At 68.5% G+C, this 15583-nt stretch overlaps 2 protein-coding genes across 4 annotated transcripts in view; one reads left to right on the top strand and one right to left on the bottom strand.

Moving 5' to 3' along the window:
• Positions 1-27: 27 nt before the first annotated feature.
• On the top strand, positions 28-1963 carry LOC149869946 (BCL2/adenovirus E1B 19 kDa protein-interacting protein 3-like). 3 transcript variants are annotated; one of them, XM_090035311.1, is made up of 6 exons: positions 153-328; positions 486-627; positions 722-758; positions 1217-1323; positions 1395-1526; positions 1697-1963. In XM_090035311.1, exons 1-6 carry the CDS (start codon positions 295-297, stop codon positions 1743-1745), a joined length of 501 nt encoding a protein of 166 aa, XP_089891437.1. In that variant the 5' UTR covers positions 153-294; the 3' UTR covers positions 1746-1963. The 3 variants fall into 3 exon arrangements, with proteins under 3 accessions (XP_089891436.1, XP_089891439.1, XP_089891437.1); XM_090035310.1 differs by lacking the exon at positions 486-627 and having other exon boundaries at positions 28-328; XM_090035313.1 differs by lacking the exons at positions 486-627; positions 1395-1526 and having other exon boundaries at positions 28-328.
• A 10-nt stretch (positions 1964-1973) lies between these two features.
• LOC149869944 (dedicator of cytokinesis protein 2-like) overlaps positions 1974-15583 on the bottom strand; it is a 107967-nt gene continuing 94357 nt past the window's right edge. The window contains exons 30-54 of the mRNA XM_090035178.1: positions 14474-14572; positions 13342-13436; positions 12980-13058; positions 12692-12792; positions 12478-12536; positions 12058-12206; positions 11631-11716; positions 11324-11480; positions 8964-9004; positions 8698-8788; positions 8447-8566; positions 7658-7747; positions 7377-7481; positions 7075-7216; positions 6823-6904; positions 6588-6672; positions 6372-6458; positions 5560-5736; positions 4666-4749; positions 4345-4482; positions 3836-3921; positions 3576-3738; positions 3305-3401; positions 2826-2959; positions 1974-2748 (exon numbers count right to left, since the gene is read on the bottom strand). Of these exons, the coding sequence (XP_089891304.1) occupies positions 2674-2748; positions 2826-2959; positions 3305-3401; positions 3576-3738; positions 3836-3921; positions 4345-4482; positions 4666-4749; positions 5560-5736; positions 6372-6458; positions 6588-6672; positions 6823-6904; positions 7075-7216; positions 7377-7481; positions 7658-7747; positions 8447-8566; positions 8698-8788; positions 8964-9004; positions 11324-11480; positions 11631-11716; positions 12058-12206; positions 12478-12536; positions 12692-12792; positions 12980-13058; positions 13342-13436; positions 14474-14572 (2622 nt within the window). The 3' untranslated portion in view covers positions 1974-2673. The remainder of the gene's footprint in view (positions 2749-2825; positions 2960-3304; positions 3402-3575; positions 3739-3835; positions 3922-4344; positions 4483-4665; positions 4750-5559; positions 5737-6371; positions 6459-6587; positions 6673-6822; positions 6905-7074; positions 7217-7376; positions 7482-7657; positions 7748-8446; positions 8567-8697; positions 8789-8963; positions 9005-11323; positions 11481-11630; positions 11717-12057; positions 12207-12477; positions 12537-12691; positions 12793-12979; positions 13059-13341; positions 13437-14473; positions 14573-15583) is intronic.

Raw genomic sequence — 15583 nt, 5'->3', positions numbered from 1 at the left:
TCTGTCGGTGGGGGGGCGGGCTGGTGCTGCTGATGCCGGTGGAGGCTGGACGTGGGCACCCGCACGGAGCCGGAGCCCTGCCTGGGGGGGGGGAGGGGTCGGCTCGGGTCGGCTCCTGCGTGCGGATCCGCACGCACCCGCGCTCGCTGCTTAAAAGGGCAACGCGGGGGCAGGCCGGGGCCGCGCTATGGACCTACCGGGCCGCGCCGCCCCTGCCCCTTGAAGGCCGGGCGGCCCGGGTGTGCTCACGGGCGGGCGGCGCGTCGGTGCTGCCGGGGCCGGCAGACGGGCCCCATGGCCGGCGCGGACGACGGCGAGGCGCTGCTCGGTGCGGGGGGGGCTGAGGGGTGGGAGTGCGGGGCACCGGGGGGGGGCAGGCAGCAGGGGGGGCTGTGGGTGGGGTACGGGGGGGCCGGGAGAGCGGGGTGGGCTGTTGGCGCCCCGGGGGGCCCCGTGCAGCCGGCGCTGAGCCCCGCCGCCCCCAGGCTCCTGGGTGCAGTTGCGTGGCCCGGGCCGGCGGGACCCGGCGCCGCCGCCCGCCCGCGCCTGCCCGCACCGCCACGACGTGGAGCGGCTGCTGCTGGAGGCGCAGCTGGAGCCGGGCTGGGGCGGCCCCGCGGCGGACAGGTGCGTGGCCGGGGTCCCGGGCTCTGCCCTGCGGGGGCGTGGGGGTCCCGGGGGCGCAGGGCCTGGCCCTGACCAGCCTCTTCCCTGTGCGCAGCCCGCCGCCGCCGGCCCGGGACGCCGCGGACGCCCAGGTGAGCAGTGGCCGGGGTGCTCCCGGCTCCGCGCCCGGTGCGGAGCGCGAGGCTGGACAGACGGGGGCGGGGGTACGGCTGCGGCGCCCGTTCCTGCCCGGGCCGGGGTCGCACCTGATGGCCTGTTTAGGGCCCTTGCCCCCGAGCGCCGTGACACTAAGTGACTGGGGGAGCAGGGTTTCCACCGTCCCTCTCCCCTGCCCTGGGGTCCGGCCAGGGCTGATGCCGAGCCCACGCCCCTTGCCCTGCCCCAGAGCCCCCAATGCCCCTTTCCTCCCAGCATGAGCCCAGGCCCTTCGGGGTCTGGCTGAGCTCTCCGCTGCCCCGACCTGGGAGCACAAGCTGCGCCCTGAACGTGGCACGGGGGAGCAGAGCTGTGGGGTTGGTTTCCAGCTGCCCTGCGGAGCCTGTCGCTCAGCCGGGTGCCCCTGGGGCTGACGCCCACTTTCCTGTTGCAGGGCGACAGACGAGATGTGGCCACACTGCTGGGCCAGGAGCAATGGCTGCCAGCAATGAGGAGGCGGGTCCGGGCCTGCACCATCCGCCCTGAGCACCTGTCAGCCAGGTGAGCTCTCCCTGCCCCACCCCATTGCGCTGAGCACCCACCCCACCAAGCTCACAGCCCGTTTCCCGCAGGACGCTGGCGCTGGCACAGCCGAACCTGCACGGGGGAGCTGCAGGCAGCAAGCGGCAACTTTTTGGCTCGGAGCTGCTGCTGCTCTTCATCCCCCCGCTGCTGCTCAGCCACCTGCTCACACTGGGGCTCGGGTGAGTGTGGGCAGCTGGAGCCAAGGCCTTGTCTGGGTACGAGGGGGCTGGCCACGCTGCAGCGGGCCCTGCCTGAGCCCTCCCCAGAGCCCGTCGTAGCAGCCTAGAGCCCCAGCGCTTGGCCCTGGCGTCTGCCCCCGCCCTCAGGAGCCCTCCTCCTCTCGCTCCAGGATCTGCATTGGGAAGCGGCTGGCAGCCGCCTCGGCAAGTCCCCTGTGAGGCGCTGGCACCATGAAACAGAGACCACCTGGACCAGCCCTGCACTCCTGCCCGCACACCGGTCCCCTGCCCCTGCCCTGTGCGGGGGATGCCGCGAGGCCCCCGCCCCATGTTGTAGATGTCCCGTTGGCCAATAAACGTCCCATATTGGCTGCTGGCTCCAGGCTGTCTGCCTGCAAGGCCCAGCCCTGGCCCTACTGCCCTCAGCACGGACACAGCAGCTGCATCCAGTCCCTTTATTGGCGCTCATGCCTTCGCGGTGGGTACAGCAGCCTCCTCCAGGAGGGCCTGGGGAGCCCGGCGGAGCAGGGGGTAGCAAGTGCAGAGCATGGGGCTGTGCCTCTCCTGCGCTGCAGCTCCTGGCGCAGCCTGGCCCACAAAGGCCCGATGTCCCAGTTTTGTCCTGTCGCTGTCTTCCTGGAGCCCCTGGTTTGTGTGGGGTGGGCAGAGGGCTCTGGTCCAGCCTGGGAGGGGCTCAATGATGGATGCTGCGGACAGCTTCATGCAATGCAGCTGAGATTGAAGGAGCATGAGGGAGCTGGGCTGCACCGGGGTGGAGATGGGCCCAGCCTGGGCAGCCCGCAGAAGGTCATGCAGCACCAGCAGCCCCAGGGTGCAGCAGCACTGGCAGGGCCTGGGAAGCTCAGGGCTTGGGCTTGGGCCTGGCCCCTGCAGTGCTGCCAGGTGCAGCCAGGGAGGCACTGGGGTCCCACTTGCCCTGTTTCCACCCGTGGCCCTGGGGAGCGCCCAGGCAAAGGAAGTGCTGCCCTGCCTCTGCCTCCTGGGGCAGCAAGGGGCTGGGGTAGCAGGGCCCTGTGGGACCTACTCGGGCTGCCTGTGCCAGGCTTGGGCTGGGGGGCGTGCAGGAGCAGGCACCGGTGCGGTGGCAGTGGCAGTCACGGTTGCGGTCACCCTGTCCCAGGCGGCCTCAGAGTTGCGACATGCGCTTGAGCTTGGGGGGTGGCGGGGGCGGAGACTTCAGCACTTTGCTCCCCTCCAGTGGCTGCAAGGGAATGGAGCTGTGAGGATGGGCCAAGGGCCAGGGCAGGGGAGGTGAGGGGTGGGGGGCATGGACAGTACCTTCCCCGGGCCAGGGCTGTCGCTGGGCTCCAGGAAGGTCTCGTACACAGTGGGGCTGATCTTCTTGGGCAGTGGCGGGGCCCGGCTGGCGCTCTTCACCCGTCCGCCAAAGCCCGTGGGGGAGCCCAGGACGCCTGTGAGAGACCAGGCACCTGAACCACCCCTGCCCCATTCTAGCTGCTCCCATCCCTGCCCCTCGGCTGGACCAGCTAGGGGGCAAGGTGAGGGTCTCTCTGCCACCAGGGGAGGGTCGTGGGCACTGGGGATGGGGAGGGACTGGGGAGAGGCACCGTGGCCCCTTCTGCAGACCCGGGGGGCCCGTGCCAGTGGATATGGCCCCAATCCACCTTGCTGGGTGCTCTGCGTGACAAGTCCCTGCATGGAGCCGCCCAAGGGAATAGCACGGGGGGCGTGGGTGTCTGGTCCCTGGGGCTGCAAGGGCCATCCCTGTGGTGCTGGGTGGGATGGCCGGTCTGTACCTGTGGCGCTGGGGTCCCGGCTGGGCAGGGGCTGCCTTGCGTCTGCGCTGCCTGAGCCGCTCTCACTCATGTGCCGGGACTGCCTCCGCTTGTCGTCCTGGGGGCACGGGGCTCAGCTGAGCTCAGCCGTCTGCAGCACACCCTGCCAGGCACCGGGCCCGGCTGGGATGGATCCCTCCTGGCTGCCGCCCGGCCCTGGAACTCTGCCCGCGTGGCTGCCCTGCGAAGGCAGGTACCCAGCCCTTGCCCCCCACCCCCCCATGGCAGATACCTTGGCGTCCAGTGACTCTGAGATGGACTGGCGCTGATCCTGCCGCCGGTACCCGAAAAAGGCACTGCCACGGCTCTCCCGGCGCTCGCTCCGGCGCTCCTCAGGCTCAGGCAAGCGCTCAGGGCTGCGCAGCACTGGCTTCCTCGGCTGCAAGGTCTCGGTGCTGCAGCACAGGTGCCATGGCCCGGTGAGGGAGGACAAGGCTGGGTGTGGGCAGCACGGGGCTGGGTGGGCCCAGTGGGGGGTGGGTCAAGGGTTACCTGTCGAGTGGGCGGCTGGGCTTGTCCAGCTCCGGGCAGCGCAGTGTGGAGCGCGGGCGGCCACCTCGCCGCTCCTCCAGGAAGGGCTGGGACACAATGGAGCCGTGAGGGCAGAGCAGCATGGGCTGCCCCCCTCCAGCTCTCCAGAGGTGGGGGGCATCCCTTGGCGCTGCCCACCAGGCCTGAGGGAGGAGGCTCTGGGGCCTCCGGCTCTGCTCCATGTGCACGGCCCCAGGAGCCGCCAGGCAGCGCGCCGTCAGGGTTTGCCCCCAACCCCACTCCCTGCCCTGAGGGCCCTGCGCTCCCTGGGTGGCTGCAGCCGGGTGCACCCCAGGCTGGTGCCAGCAGCAGGGTCCATGCCCCAGCCACGCTCCCAGCCGGCCCCCTGCTCCCCCCACCCTGCCGCAGGACAGAGCCACCCATGCCTCTGCCTGGTCTGGCATCAGTACTGCTGCAGACGTGCCTGGGGCCCGTGCCCCCCCGGCCACCACAGTATTGCCGGCACTCACCAGGTCCCGCGTGCCGTACTGGCTCTCCACCTTGGCACGCAGCTGGGCAAAGCACTGCTCCATGCGCTCGTGGAAGGGCCGCAAGTCCTCGCTCACCTTCCGCCCATGGATGCGGATGCCCTCGGTCAGGAGCGGGATCTGTGCATGGGAATGGCCGTCAGTCTCACCTCTGCAGCCTTGGCGCCGTGGAGAGGGAAGCTCCCGGCTGCGAGGCAGGGTGCACCCGCCCGGCTCAGGCTGGCAGGAGCAGGGGTCGCACAGCCCCCCGCATCAAGCCTGGGCATCCAGAGCTGCAGGCCAAGGAGGAGGCCGGGGTCCTACCTGCCAGGCGATCAGGTCCTTCAGCCTGTCGATGCCACCCTGGTCCTCAGGGTGCTCCTGCAGGTAGCGCTCCTGGAAAAAGGCCTGCAACCGCCACCAGCTCAGGGCCTGCTTTTGGTGCCCGCAGCCGCCTGGACCAGGCCAGCGCCTCGACAGGGCCTGCTGGTGCCTCCACCCCGGTGCCGCCCTGGGCCTCCTGCTCTGCCCCACGGGGCTGGGCATGGGGCAGCCTGCAGGGCCGCACCCTCACCCATGCCACTCGCTCCCTGCCTGATCTCCTGCCCTGCCTGCTCTGCTCCTCACCCTGCACTGATATACCACTCTGCTTTCTGCCCCCTGCCCTGTGCACCCTAATCAATCTGCTGCTCTGCTTTGAGCTCCCTTTCTGCACCCCGTGTGCTCTGCTAATCTACTTTCTGCTCCCTGATCAATCTGCTGTGCTGCCTGCCCCCTCCCCAGTCTGCCGTGCCCGAGCTGACAGAGAGACCCAGCTTTCACAGGTGTACACCGGCTCCATGGACACAAGGCAGGCGCATGGCTGCAGGGAACGTCTGAGGTGCAGCTCCATGGAGGGGGGTCAATGCGCCAGGCACAGACCAGAGTGACACATGTGGGAAGATGGCCAGCGTGCGCCGCCCGCAACACAGGCCAGGCTGTGGCACCGGGGCCGTGGGCCACGCAGAGCCCAGGAACCAGTGCAATTTGCTCTGGGAGAAAGGAGCAGGACCATGGCCCTAGCCGTGGCTGCAGCGGGGTGCGGCGTGGGCTGATGCCACAGCACTGGGCACCACATCCCATGGACGATCACCCCCACGGGCTCCTCCCCTGCCCTGGCCGTGGCTGGGACCCTCAGGCACCAGCGGCCCTGGGGGTGCCCCAGCCAGCTGCACGCACCGTCTCATATTTGGCGAAGCCACCCATGACGGCAGGGTCCACGATGCCGTTGAGCAGCATGGAGAGCGGGTTGACAGGCAGCCCGGGCTCTGCCTGGTGCCGCTGGATCTCAGCCAGGATCTTCTCATTGGTTTTCCTCATGGTCTCAATGGCGTTCTCCAGGGGGCTGATGTTAGTCTGGGCCAGGAGCAGAGGAGAGGGCTCATGGCAGCACAGCCAGGGCCTGCAGCCTGCAGCTCACCCAGGCTAGGCCACCACGGGCTCTGCAATGCGCAAAGGCCAGGCCTGGGGGCCCTTGCACAGAGCTCAAGGAGTGTGCGGTATGGTGCGGGTCCGGGTGCTTCTGGGCCTTGCTGGTTGTCCCCCACTTTCAGCTCCATGTGTCAGGGGGTTTTAAGGTGCTGGTGCTGCTGCAGCCCGGGCTGGGGATGGGGCTGGGCTGTGCCCATGCTCCTGCTGCACCGATCCTGCAGGGTCCTGGTGGAGGGTCTCACCCCCGCGCTCAGCCCCAGCCCCATGATGCACTGGGCCAGGCAGGGATTTCCCTCCTGCTCAGACTGGTCCACACTGAGGGGGTTTCCCTTCCTCTGCATGGCCTGGGCCTGGGCTCTCTGCAGGGCCCATGACCCCCCCAGCAGCAGCAGGATGTTGGCAGCCGTGGCCCCCTGTATCCTGGGGGCGGGGGCGATGCCTGGGGCTGTCAGGGGTGACTGTGTCATGCTGGACACTGGGTCTGTCTGAGCTGGTTTGGACGGGGCTGATCCTGTCGTGGGCCTGGCACGTGCCCGCTGCCCGCCCCCTCCCAGGCTCACCGTGACGGTAGAGATGACCACGAACCAGCGCAGGATGCCAGGCAGCGGGTAGGCCGTTGTGAAGGTTGTTCTCTCAATCCACATGGTCTGGGGGGAGACTCGGCTGTCAGGCGCCTTGTCCGGAGGCTGCCCGGCCCCTCCCACATGATCCCTGGCCTCTCTGGCCCGGCTCCCCCCAGCTCCCTAACCCGTCCAGCCACCCTGGGCTCTGCTCACCGCAAACTCGTTGTCCGGGTCCTTGGGGCCCTTCCGGAAGGGCCGGGAGTAGCTGAACTTCTGGATGTGGTTGGCTTTGTAGAAGCTATGGAGGAGGCAGAGGATCCCGCGGACGGGCACAGCCGAGGCAGAGGGTCAGGACCCCGCGACTGGCCCTGGCGGGACCACCCCGCTCCCGCGGGTCAAGGCCCAGGGTTGCAGGGCGGGGGTTGGGCGGGGGGAGCCGGGCACTCACTTGAGGATCTGCTCGGGGACATTCTTGTCCTTGAAGCGCTCGCTGGGCTCCTCGACCGGCTGCACAGTGAAGCACTGGATGTCTGCGGGAGTGAAGGAGCCGCCAAGCAGGCACAGGCGCAAGTACGTGGGGCCAAGGGCACCCGACAGGGCGGGGCCCGGCCAGCAGGACCCCGGGCCTGGGATATGGGGTCCCCGCAAAGCTTCCCCAGCCCACCCTGTGCCGCCCCTGCCCACGTCCGTGGGAGGATACACTGCCCGGGGGAGTCGGTGATGTCGGGCCCCGGTGGGGCCGTGCTCTGCAGCTTCTCAGCGCTGGGGAAGGGGCTCAGCAGGTGCAGCTCAAAGTCCTCGCGGCGCTCGTACTCCTTGCCCCGGTAGATGAACACCTTGTTCTGGGGCGGGAAGGGGGTGGATGGCTGCTGGCCCCAGAGTCTGCACCTCTCCCACCCCGGCATCAGCCTCGTGCCCAGCCGGACTTATCAGGCATGGCCAAGATTCGCTCCTGAGCCCGTGGCCGGGCCCTTTGGCGGGGCAGGGGCAGGAGTCACTAACCCGCAGGAACGGCGGGAAGCCTTGCCCATAGTAGCCCACGGCAAAGTACTCGGGGTTGGGCCGCAGCATCTTCAGGATCTTCTCGTAGAACTTGGCCTCCCGCTTCTGCTGGGGAGACGCGCAGCACTGCACCGGGAACGGGGCCAGCAGTGCCCCCGGCCTGCCCCCAGTGCGGCTGGACAGTACCCCCAAACCCAGCCGCACCAGCCCTGCCGGTGCCCCTCCCTCCGACCTGCAGCCCCTGCCCCACACCGGGTGCCCCCACCCCGCTGGGGCCTCACCAGGATGTCACTGAGCATCTCGTAGTCAAAGACCTCGCTCTCGTACTGCGCCGCCAGCTGCTTGCAGATGTGAATGGCCTCCTCCCACATCTGCGGGCGATGGGCAGTCAGGGGTTGCCGTGGGGACAGGGCGGCTATGGGGAGCAGGTGCCGCTGCGGCGGGGTGACCTGGGGCACCGGGGAGTGGGGCCTGCCTGGCCCCGAGTGCCCTGGGGCAGGACCCCCGAGCCCCAAGCCTGCCGGCCCAGCTGTGCTGCCAGCGACACCCGGCAGGTGGCACTGGGGGCCCAGGCACGAGGTGAGGAGCCGGAGCCGGAGTTGGAGCCGGGAGGCAAAATTAGAGGGACAGAGACAGAGAGATGGACCTGGGAGCAGGGGGCAGCCAGGCTGGGGCTGCGGGGACTGGCCTGTCCAAGGCAGCCTTGGCGCCTGGTCCTGGGTGCGAGCCCCTGCGCTGCCGCGGGGCGAGCAGGGCAGCACCCCTTGCCCCTCGTCCTGGCCTGGCCCTGGGCAGCCCTTGCCCCTGCAGCGCAACACCTGGGCTCCAGCGCATCACGCTCCTGCCCGGCCCGGTGCAGCCTTTGACACCTGGCCGGACTTGGCTCAGCTCCGGGGATCCCGCTTTGGGTCCAGCCTCCCCTGGGCCATGTGGGCTTGTGACACACCCCTCCTCCCCGGCTCTAACCACTAGGCCGAACTCCCCCATGGACCCTGACAATGGAGACGGGCCCAAGGCCGAGGGCGGCGCCAGGCCCCAGAGCGAGGGTCGCGGGGGAGGGTGATGCTCGCCTTGCCCTGGTCGAAGTAGTCGATGATCTGGTTGTAAAGCGCCTCCTTGAGCTGGCGCTGCGTGTGCAGGCTGCGGCCATGCAGGGCCTGCGTGGGCGCTGTGTTTGGCTCGTCTGACCACTGCAGAGAGGCATGGGCGCCCATTACCCCTGCCCGAGCAGCCACCGGTTCCCCGGCAGCCTCCCCCCAGCTCCAGCCCACCCCGCGGGGCTGCTGGAGCTTGGCCCCGGTGCGCGCCAGGAGCTGCACACCTTGAGCAGCTGGGCATGCAGCAGCAGGGTGTAGGCCGCCTCCGTGTAGTTCTCGTAGCTGACATGCAGGTCCTTGAGCTTGTACAGGTACCTGGGCGAGAGGCGGCGTGAGCCCTGCCCGGGCACCGCCCGTGGGCAGGGCTCGGGCTCCCAGCTCCCTGGCATTGCAGGCTGCGCGGGCGGAGGAGACCCAGATCTGGCTGGTACCCATGGGGCAGAGGGGTGTCCCCATCCCTGCCAGGAGAAGAGCCTGGGGTGGCTCTTACCGGATGTACATGGCCTGCCGGTCAATCTCCTTGTAGAAGTTCTGGGGGGAGAGGAGTGGAGCGGGTCAGGACGTGAGCAGCCGCGGACAGGAGCTGAGCACTGCCCCCTCCCCGCACCCCCAGGCAGCGAGGCATCTCCCGGGCCTGGCGCCGAGTCCCTGAAGCGTCATCCTGCAGCCAGCTCTGCCCCGCGTGCAGGATGGGGCCTGGGGTCCCGGCCTGCCCGGCGGGGGCATCTCGCAGCAAGGCAGAGGATGGTGCCCCTAGTGCTGTCCCCGGCACCCAGGGCGGGGGCGATGCCCGGGGCCGGGGCTGAGCCACGGTGACTGTGTCGTGCGGTTCCAAGGTCGGACACGGGTTCGTTTGCGCTGTTTGGATGGGGCTGATCCTGCCTCACGCAGGGCTGGGACTGGATGCAACCCCGCAGGTCCCTGCCCGCCCCGCGGCTCCGTGATGTTAGAGAGGATCCGGAAGCAGCAACAAAGGTGACAGAGGGCTTAGAAAGCACGTCCTGGAGGAGAGGCTGAAGCAGCTGGGCAGGTTCAGCAGAGGGGCCTGAGAGCAGTCTGCAGATCCCCAAAGAGCTGCCAGAGATGAAGGGACAAGCAACCTCTCTTGCTGCAGAGACGAGGACACAAACCAGTGGCCTGAACTTGCAGCAAAGCAATTTTAGGCTGGATATCAGGAAAATCACCTTCCCTGTCCAAGCAGGGTGGCAGTGGGAGAGACACGGGGGACAGGGGGACTCTCCATCACTGGGGGTGGCCCAGGAGAGGTTGATGAGGCAATGGTCAGGGAAGACCATCGCCCCAAGCCACCCCAAATGGAGAAAGAGTCTACTGCAAGCATCCCAGTGCTTGGAGACCCAAGATAGAGAAGGAGCGGCTGCTATGGCCCAAACCACGATCCCAGGGCTGCCCACCCCACGTGGACACACGCCTGAGCTGCGGCCGAGCCTGTTGATCCCGGCTCAGCCTCGGCAGCCATCTCCAGCCCTACAGACAGGACAGAAAGCGTGCGAGGCACAGGGAGCACACAGACCATCCAGGTGTGGCCCAGATGCAGCAAGGACGAGGACGTGGGGGAGAGGCAGAGGCTAGAGGCCCGGGGCAGCGAGCGCTGGGCATGGCAGGGGCCACCGTCAGGAGCAAGCCAACGAGGTGTGTCAGCCACCTCCATCCCCAAGCGCCGGCGCAGGACACCGCAGGGCTGGGGAGCACAGCCGGAAAGGAAAGGAGGCTGGCGCCGCAGGTGGGAGGCTCAGCCATACGGCGCGGCGCGGGCAGCACCAGTGCAGGCTGGCTCGGCATCGGCTGGGGAGGCTCGGGGCGTCCCCCCAGGGCCCGGATGGCTCCGGGTCGTTTCCTGCAGCGACTGGGAGGGGAGGCAGGGATGCGGCTAATTGAACATGCAGACCACACAGAGCCGGGAGTGGCAGGAAGCTCCCCAGAGCGCGGCATCGAATTCACAATGAGCTGGTGCAGCTGGGGACAGTCAGAGCGGGGTGGGCACGGGGCAGCGAGGACAAGGGCAGAGCCCGGCGCTCGGGTGGAAATAACGCACCGCGCTGGCGTGAGACGGGACCGGCTGGCTGGCTGGAGTGGGGCCCGCACCGCAGGGCCAAGAGCCCCGCGCGGCTGCAGCCATCGAGGGGAGAACTGCTAGGGCACGTTGCACCCCCTGCCACCCCGGCAGCCTTGGTGGAAGCCGTGTCCAGCTTTGGGCACCAGGTTTCAAGCAAGATGTGGAGAGTCCTGAGAGGGGCAGGAGTCCTGGCTCGGGAGTGGGGAGGCCAGACGTGCTGGGCCGCTAAGCCGGGGGACAGACAGGGGAGGCGGAGGAGGCCGCACGCGTTAGCGCTCTTTGCAGAGGGGCACACCGGTGCAACGCGGGGCCCAGGGGAACTGGAAGAACTGGAAGGTGGCAAGCGGCACGAGGGCTGCGCAGGGGCATCCACATGAGCAGAGGCTAAAGGCCTGCCCATCCCTGGCCTCTCTCCCAGGCCGCCCCGCTCCGCCAGGGAAGGAGCCCTGGTCTCCAGCCTAAATCTGCTCGTCTGCAACCTGGAGCCATGGGTTGGCACCCTGCTCGCTGCAGCAAGAGAGAAGCTGTCCTCCCTCCTCATACGTGATGCACGAGCCTGGGAGAAACCTGCTCCAGCAGCTCGGCGCTGGCTGGGCTGATCCTGACGTTGGGGATGGGTCTGCACAGGCTGCCTCGGGACATCGTGGGGGCTCACAAAGCCTCAGCAAACGCTGCCAGCAGGCCGGTCCCCAGCTCACGCGCTCTGTGCGGACCTGCCCGGGCTGCGAGCAGGGGCTGGGCTGGGCTGGGGTTGTGCTCGGGGGCCTGGGGCTCACCAGCAGGTTGACGGTGCAGCTCATGCTGTAGGTCTTGTTCTCATCGTTCATGACGGCCCGGTAGTCCAGCAGCCGCTGCAGGAGGCCGGTCACCAGCGCTACGAAGCTCTCGCCCAGCCCGGCCAGCTCGGGGTGCTCCCGGCAGCAGTCCAGCAGGCTGGGGGGACAAACCCACTTGCACCGGACACCGGGCCCCACAGCCTCCCCGGGCAGGCAGTGTGGAGCCCCGGGGGCCCAGGCCTGCTCCAGCCGTGGGGCTGGGCCTGTCCCTGGGCTCGGGACGAGCTGGCCAGAGGGGACCACTCACATGCTCTGGAAGAGCTGCTTATACTGCTCGTCGCCGCGGCCGCCCTCCACCTCGCTGTCCAGCTTGCGCAGGATCTCATCCTCAAACTGCAGGGGTGCCACAGCCACAGCCTGAGCACGGCCCTTGGGTGCAACCCCTGCAGCCTCGGCTCACGGCCCAGCCCGGGCACCACCAGCCCCATCAGGGGCGAAGGGGGAGAGCCGACAGCTCCGGAGTGGGACCCAGTGCCGGCCCGGCTGTCGCTCCCGGGGGCAGGCAGCGCATGGCCAGTCCTGCCCAGGGCCCGGGCACCACCAGGCATGGCTCCCGCCCTGCTCCATGGCCTGTGGCTGTGTCGTGGGCACCCCCTGAGCACAGAGGCGCCAGCCTGGGGGGGACACAAGGGAAGGAGAGGGCTCGGGGAGATGGGGCGTGGGACGCAAGGTACCATACGAAAGGTGGTGGTCAGCTGATACTCGCACAGCATCATGTCGAAGAAGATGGGGATGGTGGATCTGCGCAGCTCCAGCTCGGGTACCAGTGTCATCTCCAGGATGGGGCCCACCATGCCTGGGATGAACTCGATCTTGCGGTAGCCTGGGAGGCGGCAGGAAAGGGCTGGACTGACCTGGCTTAGGGAGGGCGGCTGCCCCGGGGTCCCTCTCCTGCGGCCCTCGGCAGTCCCGGCTCAGGCCTGGTCCCAGGGGGCAGCACCGGGCCCCAGTACCCCACACTGCGGGAAGAGCTGAGCAAGATGCAGCCCAGGTCCCATTGGGCTCAGGGCCAGGGGCAGAAGTGGTGTCCGGCTGCAGCCGGAGCTGGGCACGGTGCAGAGACTGTCCCCTCCCCACGGCCTGACCCCACTCACCGAGATTGTACCACATGTCCCGGATGGCAGCTCCGATCGTGGCTCTCATGTCCCCATACCTGCCAAGAGGAGACTCAGGCTCACCCCAGCCCCAGCCGCCCTGATCCCATGGGGTCAGGAGGGGCGGGAGCCATGCCCCGCGCCAGGAGCCCAGCACCAAAGGGGTGCGGCAGGGATGGGGCGTGGGCCCCAGATGGGCTGGGCACCGGCTCACTTGGCCAGGATGCTGGTGCGCTTCGCTTGCGAGAAATTCTCCAGCTGCAGCGACTCCTGCGTGAGGAAGGCGACGGCCAGGTGGAAGTAGTTGTTCCACAGCTGCAGGGACAAGGGCGCAGGGCCCGAGCTCAGGGGCTGCAGACACCTCAGGGGAGACGCTGCATCCACCCGAGGACTCCCCCCACAGCCGGCAAGGGCCCAGCCCCTCCTGCCCAGGTGGGCTCACGCAGCCCGCCATGCCCTTGCCCCAACACCCCCACCCCCCATGCCCCTGCCTCCAGCTCACCTGCAGCTCAAAGCTGTTGCTGCTGAGGAACATGCAGGTCAGGGTCTCGGCGAAGTGGTTGATGGCTCGCAGGAACTCCCTGGGGGTGCGGGGCGAGAGGCACGGGCTGGCTCAGCACCCGGGCAGGGAGCAACCCACGGCTGGTCGGGACCTCGGGCTTGAGGCCCAAGACCCCATCACGGGAGGCTGAGGGCTGGCTAACTCGGGGAGGGCAGAGGGGAGCAACTGGCGTGGCCCCAGCTCGGGGCTGGCCCAGGGTGATGCTGGCAGCCCCAGGAGGGGCCACGCTCTGTGGGATGCCTCCTGTGTGCTCCCACATGCCTCCTGCATGCTCCTACATAGACCCCCTATGGCCCCCTCACCGGTTCTGCACCATGTTCATGACGGTCCAGTCGGAGGGGTACACCGTCTTGCCAATCAGGTCCTTGAAGAGGATGAAGGTCTCCATGAGGAAGTCCTGCTGAGCAAAGGCCCGTTAGGCAGACGGTGCAGCTGGGGGGGCCTGTGCCCCAGCTCAGTGGTGGCACTGGCCATTCCCAAGGAGCCTGATCTGGGCCGGGGGCTGTCCCAGGGACCACGCTCCCTGCCCGGCTGTCTGGTGCAGGACCCGGCTGGCGCGGCTCCTGCTCCACTTGCCACCTCTGCTGCCTTTGGGCCTGGTCAGACAGCGCGGGCGCCGTACCTGCCTGCTGGGCAGGGTCCAAGGGCCTCAGATGCCTGCAGGGACCAAGTGCCACGGGCTGCAGGAACCCCAGCAGCCTCGCGGAGAACAGACTACAGACGGAGGGACTCTCCATTGCTGGAGGTGTCATGGACAGGCTGAACAGGCTCGAGGCGCAGCGGTGTCTGTGCTCTGCTGTTGGGGGTCCTAGGCTTCGGGGCTATGCTGGTTGCCCCTTTCTCCCCTTTCTGTCTCATGTTAGGGGGGTTTCACCATCCCCCCCCGAGGCGCTGGCACTGCTGCAGCCTGGGCTGGGGCTGGGCTGTGCCAATGCTCCTGCTGCACCGACCCCGCAGGGTCCTGGCTGGAGGGTCTCACCCCCGTGCTCAGGCTCAGCCCCACACTACACTGGGGCAAGGAGGGATTTCCCCCCTTCTCAGACTGGTGCAGACTGGGGGGTTTCCCTTCCTCTGCAGGGGGCACGGCCTGGGCCTGGGCTCTCTACAGTGCCCGTGACCCCCCGGCAGCAGCAGGATGCTGGCAGCCGCGGCCCCCCTGTATCCCGGGGGCAGGGGTGATGCCTGGGGCTGTGCTGGGGTGACTGCATCGTGTTGGACACCAGGTTTGTTTGCGCTGTTTGGATGGGGCTGATCCTGCCTCAGGCAGGGCTGGGACTGGATGTGACCCCATAGGTCCTGGCCAACCTCGTGGCTCTATGCTGATATGCCTGGTGTGGCAGTGGGGGTGGGCAAGGCTGGTCTGGTACCGGGTCACCTTCCAGCCCAGCCCTGGCACCGGCAGCAGCTGCCCGCCAGGCACAGGGCTGCACTCACCATGAGGTCTGACCGGGTGGGGAAGGCCTGGATGTAGGCGCTGTAGTGGGCCTCGTCCATCTGGTTCAGGATGGCAGCCATGCAGGCCACGTAGTGACTCTGCGGAGAAATGGGGTCAGTGCTGCCCTGGCCCTCAGGGACCCAGCGGCTGGGCTGCGAGGAGGGAGCCACGGCACTGAGGTGCTCCCTGCCCACCCCCGTCCTGCCGCTGCATGCCCTGAGCCCCCTGCACCCCACTTGGCCCACACTCCCCCAGAGCCTGAGCTCACGCTGCCCCCGCCACCCCCATGACAGGGTCTCCCAGCCCCAGGGGAGCTGGCCTGGGTTCAGCTCTGGACCCTTTTGCCCCAGGTCTGCTGCATGGAGGTATTGCCGCCCTCCCCCACGCCAGTGCCTGGTGTCCTGGGGAGCAGTGCGTTGTGCCGGGTCCCACGGCCCAGCTGCGCCAGCAGCCTCTGCTGACCCCACGTGAGCCCTGGCCCTGGGTCTGCCTTTGGCACCTGGGAGCCCCTCCGGCAGACTTGGCACAGGCTGGCCACGGCATGCGCCAGGGCTGGGCAAGTGCCTTGGCTCAGGTGCAGGAGAAAGCCCATGACCTTCGTGCAACAGCCGGCACGGGTGCAGCGGGGCCTGACCAGATGGGACGCAGGTCACAGAGGGCCAAGATGTCCCAGGACAAGGCCAAGGGGAGGGGTGCACTGGTTCACTTGCCCCCTTCGATTTCTGCTTCACCCCCAGTGGAAACCCAGAGCCCGGCTGCGGCAGCAGCGAGGGAGACGCGTGACTTCACCACCCGTCGTCTCCCCGACCCCTGCTACGTCTGGCACTTCACAGGCGGTAACAACCCTGTCTCTGCTAACGGTCCTGTGCCCGGCCAGCCTTGGCCCTGCCAGTCTGTGTCTGCCCCCGCCCTGGTCACCAAGCCCGTCAGCCCTGCCCAGTTTCTGTCAGGCAACGTCCTATTTGGTTTGGCTTTGCTCTCCAAAGGGATCGCGCAGCGCTGGGCCCCGGCGCGTCAGCAAAGCTTCCAGTTTAACCAGAGAAAAGTGCGCCGTGCTCTGCGGGATGACGCCCGCAGCGCCTGCACCGCCCTGCTCAGCACCCAGATCT

Source organism: Crocodylus siamensis, chromosome 2 (assembly GCF_052110815.1).
Source record: "Crocodylus siamensis isolate JL-2025a chromosome 2, ASM5211081v1, whole genome shotgun sequence".
In the NCBI taxonomy this organism is placed as follows: Eukaryota; Metazoa; Chordata; order Crocodylia; family Crocodylidae; genus Crocodylus; species Crocodylus siamensis.
Note: the sequence above shows the minus strand (reverse complement) of the source record. Positions and strands in the feature narration are given on the sequence as shown.